Raw genomic sequence first — 22,057 nt, 5'->3', positions numbered from 1 at the left:
CCCCTTTTCGTGTAGGAATAGGGTCCTTTTTTTTTTTTTTCACTTTTGGCTATATGTGTCTTTTTTGAGATAGGGTCTCCCTGTTGCCCCAGCTGGTTTGAACTCACAGAGATCCACCTGCCTCTGCCTCCCGAGTGCTGGGATTAAAGGTGTGCGCCACCATGCCCAGCTATAATTTATAAAGTTTTTAACCCAGGAAAGAATCTGTGGCAATTGCTTATTTCTGAAAATATCAGTTCTTTTGCATTTTTGATTATAGTTTCTTAGCAATTAATCTGAACCTGAAAGAATAAATCTCTGTTCTCTGGAAACTATTCTTTAATCAGAGTTTAGTTTAAACATTCTCTGCAACAGAATTAATAATGGAATTAAAGGGGGTGGAGAGAGAGCTCAGCAGTTGAATGTTTGCTGCTATTCCAGAGAACCCGAGTTTGGTTCCCAGCACCCACACTGGGTGGCTCTCTACAGCCTGAAATTCCAACTCCAAGGGATTCAACTCCCTTTTCTGGCCTCCATGAGCAGGTGCACACACAAGCACACACAAGCACACATGCACACACACACACACACACACACACACAACTAAAAATAAAAATAGAATAAAAAATTTAAAACATATCAAGTAAAATATTTTAAAAGGCTGAGTAGTTTTCTAAGTATAAAACTGTGTTTATTTTATACTTTGATACCTAAGAAGCTATGGAAACTAATATGCAGTATAGATTCATTTTAGAAATAAATGAAAATTTATATCAGTTTGTGATGAAAATACACTTGGCCTCATCAATAGTTTCTCATTTTGGAAAATATTATTAGTTGTCTCATTATAAATTATATCCTTTTGATGTATTTTTACTCTTTTAGCACTTTACAGAGATCTTGATAAGTGTTCAAACCAAGGCATTGAGGATTATGGTGTTTCTATGACAACACTGAATGAGGTATTCCTGAAATTAGAAGGAAAGTCAGTGACTGATGAATCAGGTAAGGGAGAGGGAGAAGATGATGAATGGATGGATGGATGGATGGGTGGATGGATGAATGGAGACAGAAAGAAAGTAAAAGAGAATAATTGTTAACTTTCTGTGCAATATTTTATCTTGAAAACAAGCTTTGAATATGGTTATATATATATATATCTTTCTATATATGATATATATATTATATATATATAGCAAACTTTGAATTAGATTTTGTGTGTGTGCATATCTTTGTTGGTACTGGTCTCAGGCAACTTAAAATAAAGTAGAAATACATACTTATATACATACATTATACCACATTAAAACCTCCTGAAAAGACACAGTAAATATGCAGTTTTGTATTACTTGAAAATAAGTGCTGTAGAGAAAAGAAAATTAGAAATTACCTTGGCAATTACTTTTATTATATTATTTTTGATGTGTTGTTCTAACATTCTCTGGATTCAGTTGTTGCTGCCCAAAGATCTGCTGTTAGTCTAAATGTCACCCTTGGAAGGCATTGACTCGATGACCCTCATTTGCCTACTATCGTTACTACGTTGACTCTTTTTCTGACCTTTATTTATGATTGTGTTGTTTCTACCTTTTTAAATATTAGTTATGCACATTATTTAATTCATTCTCTCCTCTTATGCACTTTTGAAGTTATTTACAAACCTTTAGTGGCTACTCTTCTCAGTATTATGCCAGGCAAGTTCCCTACTGTACATCAAATGGGCCATACTTTTTTTTTTAGGTATTTATGGAAATTTTAATCAGTAAGCTGAAAAAAATCAGATTTATAATCACATTTTATACTGAAATGCTCAACTCTCCCAAGATTTTTACAAATGCTGGTACAAAACTTAAATCTAAATGCATTAAAGGCACTTGGTGAATTTTTTTAAATTTAAAGGTAATGCACTCAGTTGGCCTTGGGGGGAGGGAAGGTGCTGGGGATGAAGTCCGGGCCTCACACATGCTCAGAAGTGCTCTACCACTGAACCACACCCCCACCCCTCAGTTGGTTCTTCATCAACAATCTTTACAGGAAAACTCAGAATTTCCTAATAGAATTAGTTAAAAGGATTACTCACCCCACCTGAACCTCAACCCTGCCCCAGGTGTCTACATCATGGATGCTCACCTGTTTAACAAAAGGAACTATACTTCCTATGGCTATCATAAAATAAAATTACGAGAGCTTAACATTTGTGTATTTCATATTTTCTTCATCCTAATGTGTGGCAATATTAGAAACCATGTAGAGAAGTTAACCTGTCCTCAGACTGGTTTACATGGCTGTCCAATTTTATAGTCTTTAACATTTTCAATGCTATGAAATGTGTGGTCATTAACAGCATCACAATGTTCCACAGCTAGTGGTATTTCAGATTGAAACGCCGGGTTGTGTGACTTCAAGAAAAATCAACATTAGCCCCCAGGGTTTCTCCAACTACACCCTATTAGCATCTTGAACAGAGTGATCTTTGGTTAGGAGAGGGAAGCTACACTGTCCAGCAGGACTTTTAGCAGATGCCCTGAATTCTTCTCCCTAGATGATACTGGCACCTCCCTCTTCCTTCATTCTGACCACTCAGAATGCTTCCAAATGACCCCTGAGAAGCACAATGTCTCCTGTTTCCTCTGGAGAGGAAAAAAAAATGACTGCATCAACAATGAAATACATGAAATGAGTGTATTTCATACCATGGAAAGCTGGGCATGGTTTCTTTTAAAAGCATATGAAATTTCTTTCTATGACATCAAATTATCTCACTTCTCCCCCATTTCCTCAATAGTGGCTTTAATATAGCCATGAATTAGATTATTTTCATCTTGGTTTGACATTTACTTGGGGACCTCTGGTTTAATAAGTGATTTCTGCAAAAGCTAAGTAATGTAACCTGAATTGACATCTTATGAATGACTGATTTTATATTTCAGATGTTGGAATTTGGGGGCAATTGCAAAGTGATGGGGAGAAAGGCAGGGGGAGCCTTGTTGAGCTGCAAGAAATGTTGTCCTCCCTCAGTGGGACAAGAAAGACAGTGAGCGGCACGGCACTCTGGAGGCAGCAGCTCTGCACAGTCGCAAAAGTTCGCTTCCTAAAGCTAAAGAATGAAAGGAAAAGCTTATTGACCATGTGAGTTTCTGAGTGCTCCAGAGCAGATTGGTTCATGCACTCAAAATAAATACAAGAGCAAACCACTGAAGTCTGAGAAAGTAAACTCCAGTAACTGCACATGATCCTTTAAACATTTTGTTTAAAAAATTGCTTGTGTGCCCATATAATCAAAACAGATAAAGTCTGGGATTCCTTTTTAAAATCTGAAAAATTTCATAAATGTTTACAAAGTATCTTTTGTTTTGGCTTTTGGGACAGGGTCTCCCAGTAGCTGCAGCTGGCCTAGAATTTACCATGTAGACCAGGCTGGCCTGAATATTATAGAGAGCCACCTGCCTTTACCTCCTGAGTTCTGGGATTAAAGGTGGATTGTAAAGTCTGAAATTTATAGGACAGATCAGCAGCCTGAAAGCTCAGGTTAGAGTCAATGTTAACAGGCTGGGCATTGAGGCACCATTTCATTTTCACAGTCTTGGGACTCCGTACCTCTCTTATTCAACTTCACAACTGTGCCTGGAGCCCACTGTAAAGGTCACTCCCTTATAGTTTCCACCTCACTGAGGAATGCTGTGTTGTAAAAATCTAGGTCTATGCTCAAAAGACTCATTCAACAAAAATATTTATAAGCACTCCTATATATAACTATTGCTTAATGATTGTACATCTATTAACATAAATCAGACATGCATAATTGTACTAGCTTTCCATCACTGTAATGAAATACTGAAGGCAACGAGCTTATAAAGAGGAAGATTTATTCTGCTTCACAGTACTGGAGGTTGCAGTCCAAGATCAGACTGCCCCAAGCTTTGTGTCTCTGGTGAAGGTGCCACATCATTGGATGGGGTCAAGGTGGAGCAGATAGGTCCATCATGAGTCAAGAAACAAACAGAGGTGAAGAATTTGAATTCCCATAATCCCATTTAAGGTCATATTCCCAATGACCAAAGGATAGAGAGCTTATCAGTTCCTTCTCTTAACAGCAGTGCCACTCTGGGAACCAGGACTTTAACACATGGACCTTTCAAGAGTATTCATCCTCCAGTATCATCTGTCTGTGCAGTGTGTCTATGCCACATTGCAGCTATGCCTTAATAAAGAACGTCCATTTTAAGGCCAAAAGTGGGCCTGAACTGTTGAGAACCTATTCCTTCAGATTTCTCTTGGAACTGTGGTCTGGAGCAGGGCTTTGATCATTCTTTATAGACACAGCATCTCCAGTATGAAATGGAGAAGTAAAAGTCAGATCTACCGTTATCTTATCAGAGAAGAATTTTGCCCTCTGATCCCTAGACCTAGAATACCACACATACAACTACCGAGGGTTCACAATTTCTTTCATTGTTTACAATGAGAAAAGCATGCTGTGTGCAACACTTTGGTATGAAAAACATGTATACAGACATGCATACACTGTCTTGGGTGGAAGGCAAGGTTGAAGGATTGAGGCCCTTTGCCCAAATCACAAGAGGAGCACATGGATTGGTGATCTTGTTTACACTGCAAACAGCAACCTTTTGGTTGCATTACTTTCCCCATTCTTGTCTGTCTTAGTTTGCTTCTCTGTTGCTGTGATAAAACACTCTGTCCAAAGACCACTTGGGGAGGAAAGGGTTTATTTGCCCTATACTTCCTTATCATAGTTCATCGTTGAGGGAAGCCAGGGCAGGAACTCAGGGCAGGAACCTGGAGGCAGGATCTGGAGCACAGGCCATGGAGGAACGCTGCTTACTGGCTCGCTCCCCTGGCCTGTGCTCAGCCTGTTTCCTTATACACCCCAGGACTACTTGCCCAGAAGTGGCACCATCCAGAGTGACCTGGGTCCTCCCACATCACTCAACAGTTCAGAAAATGCCTTTCAGACGTGCCCACAGGCCAATATGATAGAGGAAGTTCCCCAACTGAGGTCCCTCTTCCCAGGTGTGTGAAGTTGACAACTAAAACTATCCATCACGCCTTCCTTATCTCCTGACTTGCACAGGTACTGAATGTTAGACACACCACACTAAAGAGTTGAAGTTAGGATGTTTATATGAGAGAGAACAGGCGATACTTGTCCTGTTGGGCTTGGGTTGCCTCACTTAGAATAATTTTTTTTTATTCCATCCATTTCCCTGTACATTTCATAATTTTATTTTTCTTTACAGCTGAGTAGTAATCCATTGTGTTTATGTACCACACCTACATTATCCATTTACCAGTTGTTTGGCATCTAGGCTGGGCTGCCTCCATTTCCTAGCTGTTGGGAATAGGACAAGAATGAATATGGTTACTGCTGTAGGGTCTGGAGTCCTTTGGGTATATGCTGAGGAGTGGAACACCTGGGTCATATAATGGTTTTGTTTTTAGGTTTCTGAGAAAGCTCTAGGCTGAATTCCAAAGTGATGATGCTAGTTCACATTCCCACCAACAGTCTATATAAGGGCTCCTCTTTCTCCACATCCATACCAACATTTAATATTATTTGTATTCTTGATGATAATCACTCTGACTGGGGTAAAATGGAATTTTAAAGCAATTTTAATCTGCATTTCTCTAATGGCTAAGGATGTTGAAACTTTTAAAATGTTTTCCTAAGCATTTGTATTTCTTTTTTTATTTTTTTGAGAACTTTGTTTAGCTCTGTAGCCTGCTTTTTAAATTGGGTTGTTTCCTTTCTTGGTGTTTACCTTTTAAAATTCTTTTTATGTTCTAGACATTGATTTTCTGTTAGATATATAGATGATTAAAATTTTCTCTCATACTGTAGAATTTCTCTTCACTTGATTGACAGTTACCTTTGCTGTATAGAAGCTTTCTCATTTCACGAGATCTCCTTTTTTGATTTTAGGTCTTATTTCCTGTGCTACTGGAGGCCTAGTCAAAAAATCATACCCATACATGTATGTTGCAGCACACTCCCTACTTTTTCTCCCAGCAGTTTTAGAGTATTAGGTCTTTTGTAAAATTTTAGCATGCCTACAATCCCAGCACTTATGCAGTAGAGGCAGGAGGAGCAGAAGTTCTAAGTCATCCTTGGTTACATAGAAAATTCAAGGCCAGCAGAAGTTTCATGAGACTCTGCCTCAAAAATAAATAAATAAACAAATAATAAATAAATAAATAAATAAATAATAAAGTCAGAATCAGCAGACTGAGAAAGCCCAAATGAAATGTTCAAGGCGAAATTAAGTTATCAGACAGAAAAAAGTCAAAGATACACACATAGGAACCATATCATTTTAAAAAGATTAAAGTGGGCCAGAGAGATGTCTCAGAGGTTAAGAGCACTGGCTGCTCTTCCAGAAGACCTGGGTTTGGTTCCCAGCAGTCACATGGTGGCTAACAACCATCTGTAACTCCAGGTCCAGGGGACCTAACACCTTCTTCTGACCTCCGTGGGCATTGCATGACAGGGGTGCCCTTACATGCATGCAGGCAATACACTAATACACATAAAATAAAAATAATAAATGAGCCTGGAGTGGAAGCACACAGCTTTAATCCCATCACTTGGGAGGCAGAGGCAGGCAGATCCTCTGTGAGTTCGAGGCCAGCCTGGTCTACAGAGTGAGTTCTAGGCAGCTGGAGCTACAGGGAGACCCTGTCTCAAAAAGATAAAAAAAAATAAAATAAATAAAATAAAATAAATGAAATGAAATATTTTAGAAAGAACAGAGCAAAGAAAGAATGGTGATTGAAATGTTCCCTAAAGCTTGTGATTTGTCTGTGTTACTGTACCCATTACCTGCTTGAACATAGACACCTATGCGTGTTGTAACAGAATATTCTTTATATTTATTTCCCTCCACACAGACTATTGTTTTTGGGGATTAGCTTTCTCCCTCAACTACTGGAACATCTGTTCTATGAACTGTACCATAAGAGTTACTCTTGGGGCCTGTCTCCGCGGATGTATTTCCTCTCTCCAGGACAACCACCGCAGGATCCTCTGACCCACTTACTAGTCATCAATCAAACAGGTAAACACAGAGCTAAAGTGGAACTTCAAAACACATTCTTTTCTTTTAATTTTTTTTTTATTTTTTAGAAGAAGCATTTCATTACAGCTTTAACATACTCAAAAATAGTTTCCAGAGCAAAGATACATCTCTTTCAAAAGTGACTGTAAAGTTTTTAGGTTTATTGTTGAATCAATACTGTTACATAATATTGAACTCAGTACAAACCCTGAAAAACATAAAACCGAATGAGTTTTCAACCCCCCAAAAAGATCTCCACTTAAGCACATTCTTATTTAGAGATTATCCAGAAAAATATAAAACACGATGGGAAAAATAATTTCTGTGTCTTTTAGAAAACATGGAGGCATAACCGAAGATTAAGTCAAAGAAATGACAAGTTCAGGTTTGGAGAGTTTGTTTTAGAAACACATTTTTGAAGTTTACTTAAACCCTAAGGCTATTGCTAAAGCGCAAAGTGAGTTTAGAAAGGTAAATAATTGACTGGTCTTTGTGGTCTTTGTCTTGCGGTTTTTGTAAGTCTCTGTATTACTTTGACTCTGAAGAAAAAAAAAAAATGTTCCAAATCATAAGATAAAACATTAATAGCTCCCAGCACTCAGGAGGCAGAGGCAGGCAGATCTCTGTGAGTTCAAGGCCAGCCTGGTCTACACAGTGAGTTCCAGGACAGCTGGGGCTACAGGGAGACCCTGTCTCAAAAAGACGGAAAAAAAAAAAAAAAAAAAGATTAATAGCTTCAAGGGTTACACTGTTAGTGATTAGGTTTTTGCTTTCATTATTATTTTGTGGTACTGGAGATTGAACCCAGGGCCGAATGCATGCTATCCAGTGCCAGACCATTGAGTTACACGCCTATAAATTATATAATACTAGAAATTAATATGTTTTAGACTGTGTAGAGAAACTTTATTACATTCATGATATGAGAATGGATTTTTTGTTCTCTAACCCCAGTTCTGCCTTCTGAGTATATCTGTAAGCAGTCAACAGTATGGCATGCTTTGAGTGACATCATTTAGTTTTTGTATTAATTGACTTGCTTTGTTTCATTTTCCTGTCCCTTGATGCTTGCCTTCATGGTAGGGTCAAGCATTGATAACTTTATCCATTCACTAAGACTGCAGAACATTTCATTAGAAGTGGATGCCTTTGGAACCAGAAATGGCCCAGAAGAGTCATTATACAACGGTGCTATCACTGTGTCAGGTGATGAAAAGGTATGTTGGGCTGTAACTGATACATTTCACCTAAGGTGGGTTGTGAATATGCAATTCGAATAATTCAAACCAATAGACAAAAAATGCTAACTTGACACAATGGACTATTTCTCATTTTCATAGGAGAAGCTGAGCTATAATTATTTCTGCCTGCCACCTCCAATATAACAACTGCTTTAATAGTAATTCGAAAATCTTAGCAATTAAATTCCTCCTCAATAATCACTTTAAATTCTCAGTGAGAGCTGAGAACAACTGTTAGGTTTAAGACTTGGCCTGGACGCTGCAGTTTGCTGCATCTTCGTACTGTGTCTCTCATTTTTACCACTTGTCTAGGTCTTGGAGGAGTTTGAATTAGAGATCCCAAGAGCAAACTGGTGGGAAAAGATAAGTTAACCATCAAGCTAAGTGAGTAAATCACCATTAGTAGGTGTTCTGAAGCTTCACCATTTATATTTCATCATCCAATTGATTTATAGGAATAATTTCTGAACTACTGTCCCAAGCCAATAACAAGTTAAGAAATTACTTCAGAGTCAAGAGAATTGTAAGTTTAAGGCCAACCTGAGCCACCCTGAAAAAAATAAAAAGAAATTACTTCTATAGGTCCTAGTGGAATTCATCTCTAGTATTAATCAGAAAAGTACTCTTAAAGTACTTTAAACATTGTTTCAGGTAATTATGGTAGAAATGGTACACTTGATTTATTCATGATTATAAAAATGCATCCTAAATGTTTTCCTATATTTTGGACAATATAGACAATTTATTTCCCTTTACTTTGAAGAAGTAATCATGTTGTGTCTATGTGTATGAATGTTGTATTGTTGTAATACAAAAGGTGATTTTACATGCAAACTCAGTATTTGTGGAAAGTCACCTTTCTAGTACAGCTGTCTGCCTGCCTCCTGTTTCCTGAGTATCTGCACACCTTTTACTTGTAAAATGAATGCATCACATTTGGGAAAATGTCTGTGACATTTTCAAGTGATATACTATGGAATTTTGTAGTGCTGCTAAAAATCACTTGAATTATTTTGTTTTGTGAAATTCTGTGCACAAATAGACTGATGTAAGGGAGATAGAAACCCTAAACAAAATTCTGAATTCCTTAAGTATATTGGGAACTGAATAAGCAGTGGTGATATTAATTACTTTTCTGTTTTTGTCTTGCTATATCATCAATAATTTGGATAATTTTCTCACATGGTCATCCATTAAATTTTCATTTGCTTCCTGAGGATTAAGAAATGTTAATTATATTTTAGGATCACAGATTTTCAATAGCATGCAATACCAAAAGATTAAACTGCTTTCCAGTCCTCATGGATATTATTAGCAACGGGATGCTTGGAATCCTTAATTCCTCAGAGCGCATTCAGACTGACAGGAGCACATTTTTTGAAGTAAGTATAATATGATCTCATTTACAATGAGCCATTAGATGTTTTCAAGAAAGTCTTTGTAATGAAGGAAATAACAACATGACAATTTTATAAACATTCTTAAATAGGCATAACTTCATATATAAACCACAACATATGGTATCATACTGTTTGGCAATAATTATTAAACAGTCTAAGTTCAGTTAGATGATGTATGGGGAACAGGGCAACAAGAACTACAATTAATTGGAAAAAACATGATGATCTCTGGTGTGAGGTCCTCCGCAGCTCTAGGGAGTAGGGCAGAGTTGAACAGGAGAAGTCTAAGGGTCACACAATATAGTCTTCTTAAACAATTTAATTTTTGTAGTTTTTAATGCCTTAATTCACAAAATGTACAGATAAAATGTCACATAAAAATTTCCTCTGAATTAAATGAGCTAATGTACACACCAGACAATTTGGCCAAGATATTGTAAAAACAATTAGGCATGAAAATAAAATATAATTTACTCAATAAATTACAGTTCTTCTTATTGCTGTTCAGGCTTTTTCTTTCCTTGGAGTGGCATTGAAAGTAGTTTTCAGTAAAGAACTTTCAGTTTTGTCTAGTTTAGGGTACTGATGAGATCGGAAGTGGACATGAGAACAGCTATTATTTGTTTTGAGGCAACTTTTTATTATATAAAGTTTCAAACAAATGCATAGCAGAGCCTATAACTCACCAAGCCCAGTTTGTTCTGCCCATGTACTTATGGGCATGAGGCCATCCACTGGAGCTTGGTTGATCAACCAGGGATCACACCCTTTAAGAAAACTGACTCTCCCTGGCCCAGCAGCCATGGCCTATCCATAGCTCCTCAGCTAGGGGTTGAGGCTCGGGAGCCCCTCCGCCTCCATGCTGGAATCATAACTCGTATCTCCCTTGTTTGCTCACATCCACCTTCTCATTACTTTCCATCTGCCGGTCCCTGAAGGCGTGTAAACTTGATACTTCTGCACTATGCTGAAACAGTGGAAGGACTACAAACGCTGAAATAAACAGCTCTGTGTCGGTTTCTGAGTAGAAAGATATTCCCTTCACTGGTGGTTCGCAATCTCCATTTCCTGCCACACCATCAGCCTTGTCATTGATGTCTGAAATGCTGTAATCTTAAAATGGAGGGCAGAATCTTCATGCCACAAGCAGGACCTTGGAAAGGTCTTTCAGGGGTTAGCTCGATTCTTGTATTTGTTTGATGCCATGAAAACAGTGGGAATGAATGAATGCTCGGCTGCCGGCTGCTGACTGTGTCTGCCGTGATTTCAGGAGCACGGGTACATGACCAATGCATTCTTCTGGATACCAGTGGCTGCCGGTCTCACCCCTTATATCGCCATGAGCAGCATCAGTGACTACAAGGTAAGAAGAGTTGAAGTCTTCAGACACCTTTAAAGTCCAGCAAACTCTCCTTTAAACCTTGTGAACATAGATTTACCTGCAGGTCATGGCATCCCGTGTCTGTGTTAGATGTAATTAATAATTAAGCAATAACAGAATGCCAAAATATTAATAAAACACAGTTTTCTCAAACAGGAAGAACAGATTAGGAAACACCATGACTAGCAGGAAAAGACAACTTTTAAATATGTATCACTTGTTTTTATTCAAAACACTGTCTGAGATAACAGTATCCTCACTTGGTAGTGAAAATATTCAAACAGTCCTCATCAGCTCACCACAATATTTTGACCATTGTTAAAGAAAAGACTTTCCCCCTTACACTTAAATTTCGTCAAGCTTTTGTATAAAATTCAAGACGCTTGTGTGAAAGTCTTCCCTTCCAGTGCCCTGAAAAGCCCTTTCCTGTCTCTTGATGTCATTGACCTGATGTTTGTAGCACCGAGCCGCGTGAATGTTCAGGAGATGGGCGTGCTGGCCTTGAATTAATTTTCATTTATCCTTTGTTTTCTTTGGTCTTTTTGAGACAGGGTTTCTCCTGTAGACCCAACTGGCTTTGAACTTACTATGTAGGCCGGGCTGGTCTCAATCTCATAGAGATGAGCTATTCTTGGCCTTACAGAGATCCATCTGTTTCTGCCTCTCAAATCCTGGGATTAAAGGCCTGTGCCAGCACACCCCACATTTATTCTAACCTTAAAGCATCGCCGTCTTTGACAGTTTCTTCAAAGAGGAACACTAGAGACTGTTTTCCCTTTCCTTCCCTCACAATTTTCTTTCTACTTGTCAATATTTTGTACATATTTTAATTTTTTGAGTTAAACCTCCCCATGTCCAAAACTTGTTTTTTTCTATTTTCAAGCTGAATGAATTTAAAAACTTGTGTAATTTACTCTTGTATTTTTCGCCTGTCTTTCACTTGTGAAAGGCGTGGTCATTACATCTGTCTCAAATAGGTTTCTGTGAGAAGTTATGATTTAATATTTTGGTGTGTTTGATGTCCAAACATACTGTTTAGTCCTGGGGCCCTTTTAAAGCTTTTTTCAGAGTTATCAACTTCCTGATATGCAACAACCCACTTGATAATGCCACAGAGATGAGTAACCAATATTTAGAGTCTATTGCAAATGATCAAATCCATCGATTTCTTTCATTGCTGTTTTTATCCTGGTCTGTATCATCACAGGTCTTTTCCTGGATCATTGCAATAGCTGCCTGTTTGTCTCCTCACTTGCAGTGAATTCCTTCCGCAGTCTGTCTTTTTTTTTAAAAAAAAGAAAAATAAACATTAAAAGGTGCTTGCAATAAAAATCTATCACTAACACCAACACTCCTGACAATACCCAACAGTGCTCGAGGCCCAGCTGAATATCCCTTAAGAGAATGAGTCAATCATCTAAGTTTGCTTGTTTCTTTGAGACAGGGTCTCCCTGTAACCCCAGCTGGCATGGAACTCACTATGTAGACCAGGTTGGCCTCAACCTCACAGAGATCTGCCTGCCTCTGTCTCTCAAGTATTGGGACTAAAGATATGTGTCACCATGCCTTTGTATCTATTATTTTTGTACTAAGTTTGTATTATTATTGCCTCTAATGCAGGGATGTGGCAAGTGGCAATGCCATTTGCCAAATCAGAGTAATAATTATTAAAGGGATATAATAAAAATTAGATATTGTGACTGTTTACAGTTTCTGTCTCAATTTTTCTGAACCTCTTGATGATTTTTTTCTGTTCTTCTTTATCAGAAAGGAGTTCTTTCCCAACTGTGGATTTCAGGTCTCTGCCCTTCTGCCTACTGGTGTGGACAGGCCCTGGTGGACATTCCCCTGTACTTCTTGATTCTCCTTCTCATGCAAATAATGGACTGTGTTTTCAGCCAGGAGGAGATTTTATTTATAGTTGAAAACCTGTTAATTCAGGTAAGTGATAAAGATTTTCAAATCCTTTTGTTTTAAGAGTAACTTTTTTTAGACTACCTTTTTCATGAGTGCAGTAATATTGTCACTTGGGACACAGAGTACCCTTTGCAGATTCCAGGGCTAGTTGGTAAAAGAAATAAAAAACCGACCCACAAAGGAACTTGGGAATAATTTGGGGGGCGGTTCAAATAAGAAAACAACAGGACACAGAAGCTGGCGATCACAGCAGCTGGCGATCACAGCAGCTTCTGGGAGAAGGAAGGAGAAAGAGTTAAACTTTTAATAGAACACTGAGAGAAAGACCCCTTGGAGGACAAGGCAGCACACCATGACAGAAGAAAGAACAGCTGTGCTGGGCCATTATTCTCTACATTACACTGAAGGGATCCAAAATTGTCCCCCTTTCAAGGTAACAGGGGCCTTGCTCACAAAATCAGCTCAAAAGCAGCTCCCTACCCTTTTAGGACAACTAAGGAGAAAATATTTAACATTGATATTATTTTGCTTTGCCTTGTAGTCAGTTAACACTTGCTCTAGGTAGCTTAGGCCTCGGGGTGTGACAGAGATAAGAAGAAATAATAACTAACTGCATTTGTTATCAGTTTACCTTTTAGTTGTGTTAGCTTTGGTCCGAGGGTGAATAAATTATTTCTTTTCAGTTCACCTCCTAGCGTTACCGTCTTTTGGCTGTTTAAAGCCCTTGCCACGAACGTTGCCATTAGTTAGAAGCAGCCTGTGGCCCGTCATTGTTTCCTGAAAGGCTAGTTCTGGCTTTTTATCTAGCTATGGAAGACTAATACTTGAAGATGGGTTATAAGCAGTTTTGAGACTTTTTTTTCATTTAGCACTTAAAATTTGTCTTCTTTAACATTTTAAACATCTACCAGGGTATTAGCAACAATCAGTCAGGCCATTTGTTTGAGAGCAAACTGATATGGATATCCCCGTATTTCAAATGGTGCTGGGAAAGGAAACAGCAGCAGAGGGGTCTTTCATTCCCTTCCTTCCTGCCTGCCTAGCATCCCCTACCAAAATTATTACTCTTAGAACTTAGGATTTCGAAGTATCTATACTACCATTTTGAAGACTTGAGGGAAGAGTCTGAATACTTTACTAAATATAAATAGTATCCATTGTATGTAACCTGAGTATTTCTGTCTTCAGATCCTGTGTAGTATTGGGTATGCGTCATCTCTTGTCTTCCTGACATATGTGATTTCATTCATTTTTCGTAACGGCAGGAAAAACAGTGGCATTTGGTCATTTTTCTTCTTAATTGTAAGTATACATTTAATGCCTGTTGTTTTGCTTTTAACTCTTTCTTGAACAAATCCAGGAGCATATTCTTTTATCATTGTACTAAGCAGGATGTCAAGTTAATGTTTCTTTCTAGAAAATTCTAATGGCTCTTAGAGATCATAGATGCATGTAAATTACACTGTATTTGTAGGTGTCTGGTGTCTACAAGTGATGACTCTCAAATATGTTTACAGAGCTTGAGGATCACTTGAGCTAGAGAATTCTAAGAGTCTATTTACAGTGTCACTTGAATATTTAAAGAGGACTTCAGTGGTCCAGGTCTAACATCTGTCTTCTCAATCCTGTTCGTTCTCAGCTCATAATAGATTTCATTTTTATTGTGTGAAAATGCACCCAGTTAGGGAGTCATGTAAAAAAAATCTAGAATTTTCCTTGTTTCCTATCTGTTATCTTTGTCTGCATTCAATGCATATGTGTGTCCTTCAGACTCCAGACATTTCCCTGTCTGTTTCAAGTGCCCCATCTTCATTGTTGTATCAGTTATCCAAGCTTTTATTATGTCCCCTGGACAATCCCAACACACCTGTAACTGATCAGTCCATTTCTACTGTTGCCCACTGAAAACCATTTTCTGTATAAACACTGTGATCTTTTAAAAATAAATTTTAATAGAAAGTATAACTAGAAAGTATAACATATTCAGAAAGCAAACATATTTTAAAAACAAAAACATTTTGAAGTAAGCACTTCGTAAAACTACCAGACACATCAAGAAGTAGATGATTAGGAGTCTAAAGGCTTCTCATCACATTCTCAAACTTACTCCCTCCATAAAAAAATCAGCATCTTTAGCTGTAATTCCATAAATTAGCCTGTTTCTGAAATCAATAAAATGAAATGGTATATAATGTGCTACGTAGTATATATTCTTAATCAATAATGTCTTTTAAGACAACATGTTGCTGTATCTGACAATCACCACAACATTTCCTTTCTGTCCATGGATATGTAGTGCTATGAATGAATCTACTGTGGTTTATTTGTTCATTGTTGATGTACATCAAAAGGCTTCCTGTTTGGAGCTGCTATGAATGACAGCTACGAATTTTCTTGTCTATATTTTGGCATGTGTGTGTGTGTGTGTGTGTCCAGCAGTAGAATTAGTATTATTATTCATATATTCAACTCTAGTTTATCTTGCAAATGGTTTATTGAAAGTGGTATGAACTCAAGGAATGAAGTTCTCATAAGCTTTTCTTCAAAGCAAAAACTAAACAAATAAAACCGTTCAGTCCACAAAAAACTGCACAGATGATTATAAGAGCTTATTCATAATTGCCCAACACAGAGGTAACCAAGACACCCTATGATGGTGAATGGTTCAACTGAGGGATAGCCATGCAATATAATAACTCTATTTGCTACTAAGAAGTGAGCTATCAATCCATGAAAAGGTATGGAAGCAACTTGAAAGCAGCCTGAAAGGGCTACACACCATGATTCCATTCGCATGACATTCTGGAAAAACATGATATTAATAAAAGATCAGTTATTGACAAGAGCTGTGTGGGGGAAGATAAACAGGTGAGCACGGGGAACTTTCAAGGCAGCGAAATACTTTGTGTGACATTAACATGGTAGATATGTTACTCTAAGTTTGACTAAATAGTTTAAGCAAATAAAACATATTTAAGCATTTAGATTGGGGGAAAATCCACAAAGTCGAATAGTTCTTGCTATAAAACAAGCACAACAATAACAACGAAACTGAGAAATATAATGTAGCTGGGGCTATGGCTCAGTGGTAGACCACCTGCCTCCCAACAGATGTCATAGGCTCGATCCACAGTACTTTGAACCCCTCCCCAAATCACATAATGCTTAAAAAAGCGATAAGCTCACTTAGAAAAACAAAACAAAACCCTCTAAACAATAAACATAGAAAGAGCTTTAAGTAATAACAATAAGATATAGCCAATAATGACCGATTACAGAATGCAACGATGGTTCAATATTAGCAACGATCAAATTAAAGGAGCCTATCACATGAGCTGAAGAAACATCTTAGAGTTTCTAAGTATGCCCAGGAAAAAGCCAGTCTAAACACAAGAAGGATGGATTTGAGAAACCAATGGAAAATATCATATTAAAATTATAAGTTATTCATCTGGCACCAGCAATTGGACAGAAACCTATAACAGTTAACTATAATGCCTTTGTGAGAGGCATGGCAGGGTGCGAGCCCAATTCATGGCTTTTAGAGGAACAGAAACTTCTTTGAAAATTATTTTGGTAACTCTGATGTTTTAAATGCATAAGAATTTTAATCAATTTTCATACTTACACAATAGCATCTTCAATACCGAAAGTGTCAATATAGAGGAATTAAGGTAGAGCATAATTGTAGGATCAATAAATTGAAAACAACAAGTTTTTGAAGACAGAATTATGAACTGTTACACATTCATTTAAGGAAACATTCATCTGTGAAAAATTAATAGCTAGTATACTTAGACCTAAAAAGATATCTAAGATATCTAAGACCCATGTTAAAATGAAAGATATATAAAAATTAATAACAAATTATGTCTTTATCAAATCTGATTTTTTAGCAGGATCCTCACCTGATCTATAACACTTTTTACAAAGTGTTGGAGAAGCACTACTGTCCAATAGCATTATGACTTAGTTTGTGGAATACAGCAATAACACATGTCGGCAATACTATCTTGAGTAACGAGACAAATGTTGATAATAAGAACATTAATTGGATGAATTCCTACCCTTTTAGGAAATGTCCTGCAATTCAGACTGCTAAGCTTTGATGACACTATACTGTGCTTACTTTGCTCTGATTTCAGATCACCATCTTCTCAATAGTTGCTATGGATATAAATGAATATGGATTTTTGGGTCTTGTGTTCTGCACCTTATTAATACCACCCTTCACTCTGATTGGCTCTCTGCTAATTTTTTCTGAGGTATGTAATTCCAGTTCTCTCCTTCCTTAGACAAATGTATGGCCACTGGAGAAAGTCTCGAATATTACAAAAATAGTCCTTGGCTGTATAAGTTTTGAAGAAATAGCAAAAAACGCCTTATCAAAATCTGATTTTATGAAAATGGTTTCTCTACAACAGGCAAAGGGCATGGACATGTTACCTTTGAGTAGAAAGATACTGCCTTTGCTCATGAAGGTCAAAGGCAGCCCCAGAAGGTTAACATTTTACATCCTTCACAAACAGGCAAAGGGCATGGACATGTTACCTTTGAGTAGAAAGATACTGCCTTCGCTCGTGAAGGTCAAAGGCAGCCCCAGAAGGTTAACATTTTACATCCTTCACGGTAACCTTCACTTACTAGAACCCTACTGGGAGACTAAAGAGATGCCTTCTGTTAAGGTTAAGACATACTAGGTTTAAGGTTCTCAGAGACGTGTGAGACGAGATGTTACACATCCAGTTGGATATACAAATGTGTAATGACACACGGGAAGACTGAGAGCACAGCAAATACTTAAGATTCATCAGTGTATGATATTGGTAAAATCTATATAACTGAACCATATAACCTACGGAGTAAATTAAGTAGAATTGGAAAGAGCCAAGAACCTGACTTTGAACTCCAAAATTCAGAGATTGGGCAGAGGAACAGTCAGCAGATCAGTTCAAACAGGAGCCAGAGAAAAGGCAGACTTCTGAGGGTCAGAATCCCTTCCCAGAAACTCTCCTTCAGCAGTGTAAGTGTCAGTTTCAAAGGGCGGATGGCAGATGGGATTAAAGAATGTTTCCATAAGTAAAGAGCAATGCAACCATCCAATGCTCCTGAACCGTTCAGGAGGATGAGAACTGAAAAGAGGCCATGAGCTTGCAGCACATGAAGGTCACTGGTGATAGCAGAAAGGCCAGTTTTGACGACAGTGCCAGCTTTCCTTCGTGTGCTGAGTAGAGAATGTAAGATGGGGAGTGTTGGGAGTGAGGAGAGCCAAGGTGTGGAGGAGGCCTTTCAAGAAATGGACGAGATTAACCAGGAAGGTAGATTCTTTGATTCATCTGCCCTTAAAAAGGACCTACTGTGCTGATAGAAAATATGAGACAAATTCCTGGCAGAAAAAAAGCGTTCCCTAGAGAGTCAACTCCCTGAGCAGGTGAATGGAGACCAGCAACATGCACAAGGGCAGAAGTCACTGCCCGTTTAAGAGGAACCGTCCATCTGTTTAACAAAACGGCAGTCAGAGCTCATGCAGGTAGAGAATAGGTAGTCTCGCTCTTGAGAGATGAGATGTCTCTCCTTTGAATAACTGCTCTCGTAGAGAAATAAGTCAGTCATTGTAATGTGTTCAAGGCAAAACAGGCTTTTGAGAACAGAAGAAAATGTATGAGAAATTATTTCTGGGAGTGCTCGAGTAAAGTTAACAGACCTGTGAAAAGACCTTATTTTTCAAATGTAGTAAGTAAAGCTGAGAGCTAAAGCTAATTATTAGAAAATTCCTGATAAGCATATCTCAAGAAAGAAAACTGACCCATCCTCTAAGCATCCTTTACTACTAATGAAGCAAAATGCCCTTTGGGGGGATCTAATGGGAAAGTGTACTTTTATACGTCTGTGTGAAACTCCAGGTGAAGAATTTTGTCTTTGGTTTGAAGAATGGTCATGATCATTCTCAAAGGTGAATGTCAGAGGCCAGGAACAGTACCATGAACTTGGGTTCTTGGGACGGAATAGAGGGAAGCACAGTGGAGACCAGGAAAGCACGTGAGCTCAGCTCAGGGAGAGGGTTTGTCTTAAGATAGACTTATGTCGTCAGTGGGTCCTGCTGCACTACCCACAGTCCTCGCTCTCAGTGTTACGCACAAAGCACCTCAGTCTGAAGACGAGCCCAGGTTGACAGTTCACGGAGACACTAGGAAGCGAGGGGGACGTGCTGGACAATCAGAAATTGACTGTAGCTGATACTCGGGCCACTTAAGGGGGATCATCATAAGTGAACTAAGTTCTTGAACAGAGGAAATTCACTGAAACATAATCTCATTTTACAGATTTCGTATGATTCTATGGATTACTTGGGAGCTTCAGAATCTCAAATCGTATTTCTGGCACTGCTAATAGTAAGATGACACTTTCTTTTCAATGACTTTTGCACGAAGAGACATGGCATTTGTATGATTTGAATTTCTTTAAATTGAAAGAAATTAAAAATATGTGGACATTTTGGGCACCTGAAGTAACAGGTATACACACATGCATGCGTGCATATACTTGTGTGCATGCATGCACACACATATTCACAGTGACTTAAAATATGAACCACTAGCATGACAATGATCTTCTCATGACAAACAAGACATCCAAATTTTATATGGCTTTAGTATTATTGCTATCAATTCATTACTACTATGTAGTTTAAAATTATTTATCTATCTATGTGTATGTTATGTATTTATGTATGTGGGTGTGTGCATGCCATAGTGCAAATGTGAAGGTCAGAGGACCATTGAGGGAGTCAGTTCTCTCCTTCCACAATATCTGTCCCAAGGACTGAACTCAGCTTGTTTGCCTTGACAGCAAGCACCTCTACCTACTAAGCCATTTCATCAGCCACTACTACAGTGTTTGTTATGCTTTTTCTGAACGGAAGAGAAGCTAAACTTGACAGTTTCATAGATATCAGTTAGATTGTCTTTCAGCTTTATGAGATTATCAAATGTTATTTTATATATGATAAAACTCATTAAATTAATTCTAATACTAAAATAATTGTTTTTATGATGAAACTAATTTTGATTCTTTTTTCCCTAGCCTTACCTTCAGTTTCTCATTTTCCTATTTGTTTTACGATGTCTGGAGAGGTATTTCAGGAAGAAATCACTGAGGATGGACCCTGTGTTCAGGTTGAGAGTATTCAAATAGAATTTCATGTTTCATTTAAATCTTCATCTTTTGGACACTTTAATACACCTAAATAAATTAATTAAAAACAAAAAACAAAAAACAAAAAAACCAGAGCAAGGCGTGGTGGCACATGCCTTTAATCCCAGTACTCGGGAGGCAGAGGCAGGCATATGCCTGTGAGATCAAGACCAGATGGTCTACATAACAAGTTCCAGGCCAGCTAGGGCTACAGGGAGACCCTATCTCAAGAAGACCCCCCTCCAGAAAAAAAAATCCCTAAATTAAAAAAAAAAAACAGAAAAGAGATAGCCAAAGTTGTTTTTAAAGCTCTGTGTTATAGGCAAAATCATTATAATTCATGATCTTGCAATCTAGTGGGAGAGGCCAGAAGGAAATACATTATGTTGAGCAATAAGACAAAGGTTGAGATGCATGCATTTTTCCTGAAGAGAGGAGACAGCTGGGACAAAGGTAAAGGCTTATGTTGGAGGAGAGTGAAGAGTCAAGTAAAACTGGACATTGGAAGATATTAAAATAGGGAAGCTATTAAAATTATTTAATGAGCAACCAATACATGAGTATGCCTTTGACACCTAGCTTCCCCCACATAACTAAAACCAAACTCAAGTCTAAAGTTGTTGGGAAAATAGAGAAGTGCCCAGATGACACCGTATTTTAGGGAAACCAACTGACCACAGTGCTTAAAAGCAGCCCAGTGGAGAGCTATAAGAATCTTCAGACCCAACTGTGGTTGATGAAGGATCTTGTTTAAAACCACGGGAAAGAGTGATTCTGACACATATTCTTAAGTGGTGACACGTCCAGTAACTGAACGGATCTTGGCATGGTGATCCGATGACCTGCATTGGCTGAGATGTGTTCCTAACTCCAGGTGGTCTGGCCCATCATTCTCATGAAACTGTCAGAATTCCCAAAGAGAGTCAAAACTCATTTCTAGATTTTGTTTCCTTGAGGAAAGCTGCATCACGGTCCTTTGTCAGAAGGTGTGTTACTGCTTTGCTAGCTGGAGAACAAAACATCATCACCAGCCAGGAGATTATCCTTAGGTCAAAAGCAAAGATGATCAAGAGCAGTGTCATTTGACTCAGGGATGGAAAGAAGCTGGGCCCTGTGAAAGGCGCATGGCAGAGCAGAAGAATGGAGATTAAGCCATGGTTCTAGCTCATCTATTTAAGTAACTGATATAGAATTCAGGTTTTGCTGCAAGTTTTAGGCTAGAAATATTTCATCAACGTGATGTTTTGGTTTTAGAATTCCACCAAGAAGTTGTGATGTTTTTCCAAATCCAGAAGAGCCTGTAGAAGAAGATGAAGATGTTCAGATGGAAAGAATGAAGACAGCAAACGCAACGAGTATCTTACAAATTGAGGAGGTGGGACTTAAAAATACCCCTTATCAAATAATTGTCAGATAAGCAAAAAGCAACCTACTAACTTTAATTTTGAAAACCTCTGAAGTTCCTTTGTACTCTCACATACAGTTCATCACGACATCAGTACAGTATGCAGTGTTCACAAATTTAAGAAAGCAAAGGGAACACACACACACACACACACACGCACACACATGCACACACACAAATTTATTTTTTAGGGAGCCATAATGTTGCTATATATAGTTAAACATTATAAGACAAAAATAAAACTTTATGAGTATTATACCTAAGTCAAGCTATCCGTAAGCAATTCAGAAGAGAGTTCGTGTGTGTGTGTGTGTGTGTGTGTGTGTGTGTGTGTGTGTGTGTTAACAAATTATTGGGTCAATGAATGCCCTCATTCCAGCTTGGACACAGGAGAATTTGTTTGAAAAGGGAAGTTTCTAGCAGGAGTGATTTGATCTATGATTCTATACAGGGAAAGGTGTGGTGGG

The 22,057-nt window shown here is 38.1% G+C and overlaps 1 protein-coding gene across 1 annotated transcript in view; it reads left to right on the top strand.

The window, feature by feature from the left end:
• LOC103742226 (ATP-binding cassette sub-family A member 9) overlaps positions 1-22,057 on the top strand; it is a 76,704-nt gene that overhangs the window by 40,871 nt on the left and 13,776 nt on the right. The window contains exons 18-29 of the mRNA XM_029568412.1: positions 865-984; positions 2,910-3,108; positions 6,886-7,052; positions 8,136-8,269; positions 9,538-9,675; positions 10,964-11,056; positions 12,842-13,015; positions 14,180-14,293; positions 17,137-17,256; positions 19,315-19,383; positions 20,075-20,166; positions 21,440-21,560. Of these exons, the coding sequence (XP_029424272.1) occupies positions 865-984; positions 2,910-3,108; positions 6,886-7,052; positions 8,136-8,269; positions 9,538-9,675; positions 10,964-11,056; positions 12,842-13,015; positions 14,180-14,293; positions 17,137-17,256; positions 19,315-19,383; positions 20,075-20,166; positions 21,440-21,560 (1,541 nt within the window). The remainder of the gene's footprint in view (positions 1-864; positions 985-2,909; positions 3,109-6,885; positions 7,053-8,135; positions 8,270-9,537; positions 9,676-10,963; positions 11,057-12,841; positions 13,016-14,179; positions 14,294-17,136; positions 17,257-19,314; positions 19,384-20,074; positions 20,167-21,439; positions 21,561-22,057) is intronic.

This window comes from Nannospalax galili, unplaced genomic scaffold (assembly GCF_000622305.1).
Source record: "Nannospalax galili isolate Female #2095 unplaced genomic scaffold, S.galili_v1.0 scaffold781, whole genome shotgun sequence".
Classification (NCBI taxonomy): domain Eukaryota; kingdom Metazoa; phylum Chordata; class Mammalia; order Rodentia; family Spalacidae; genus Nannospalax; species Nannospalax galili.
Note: the sequence above shows the minus strand (reverse complement) of the source record. Positions and strands in the feature narration are given on the sequence as shown.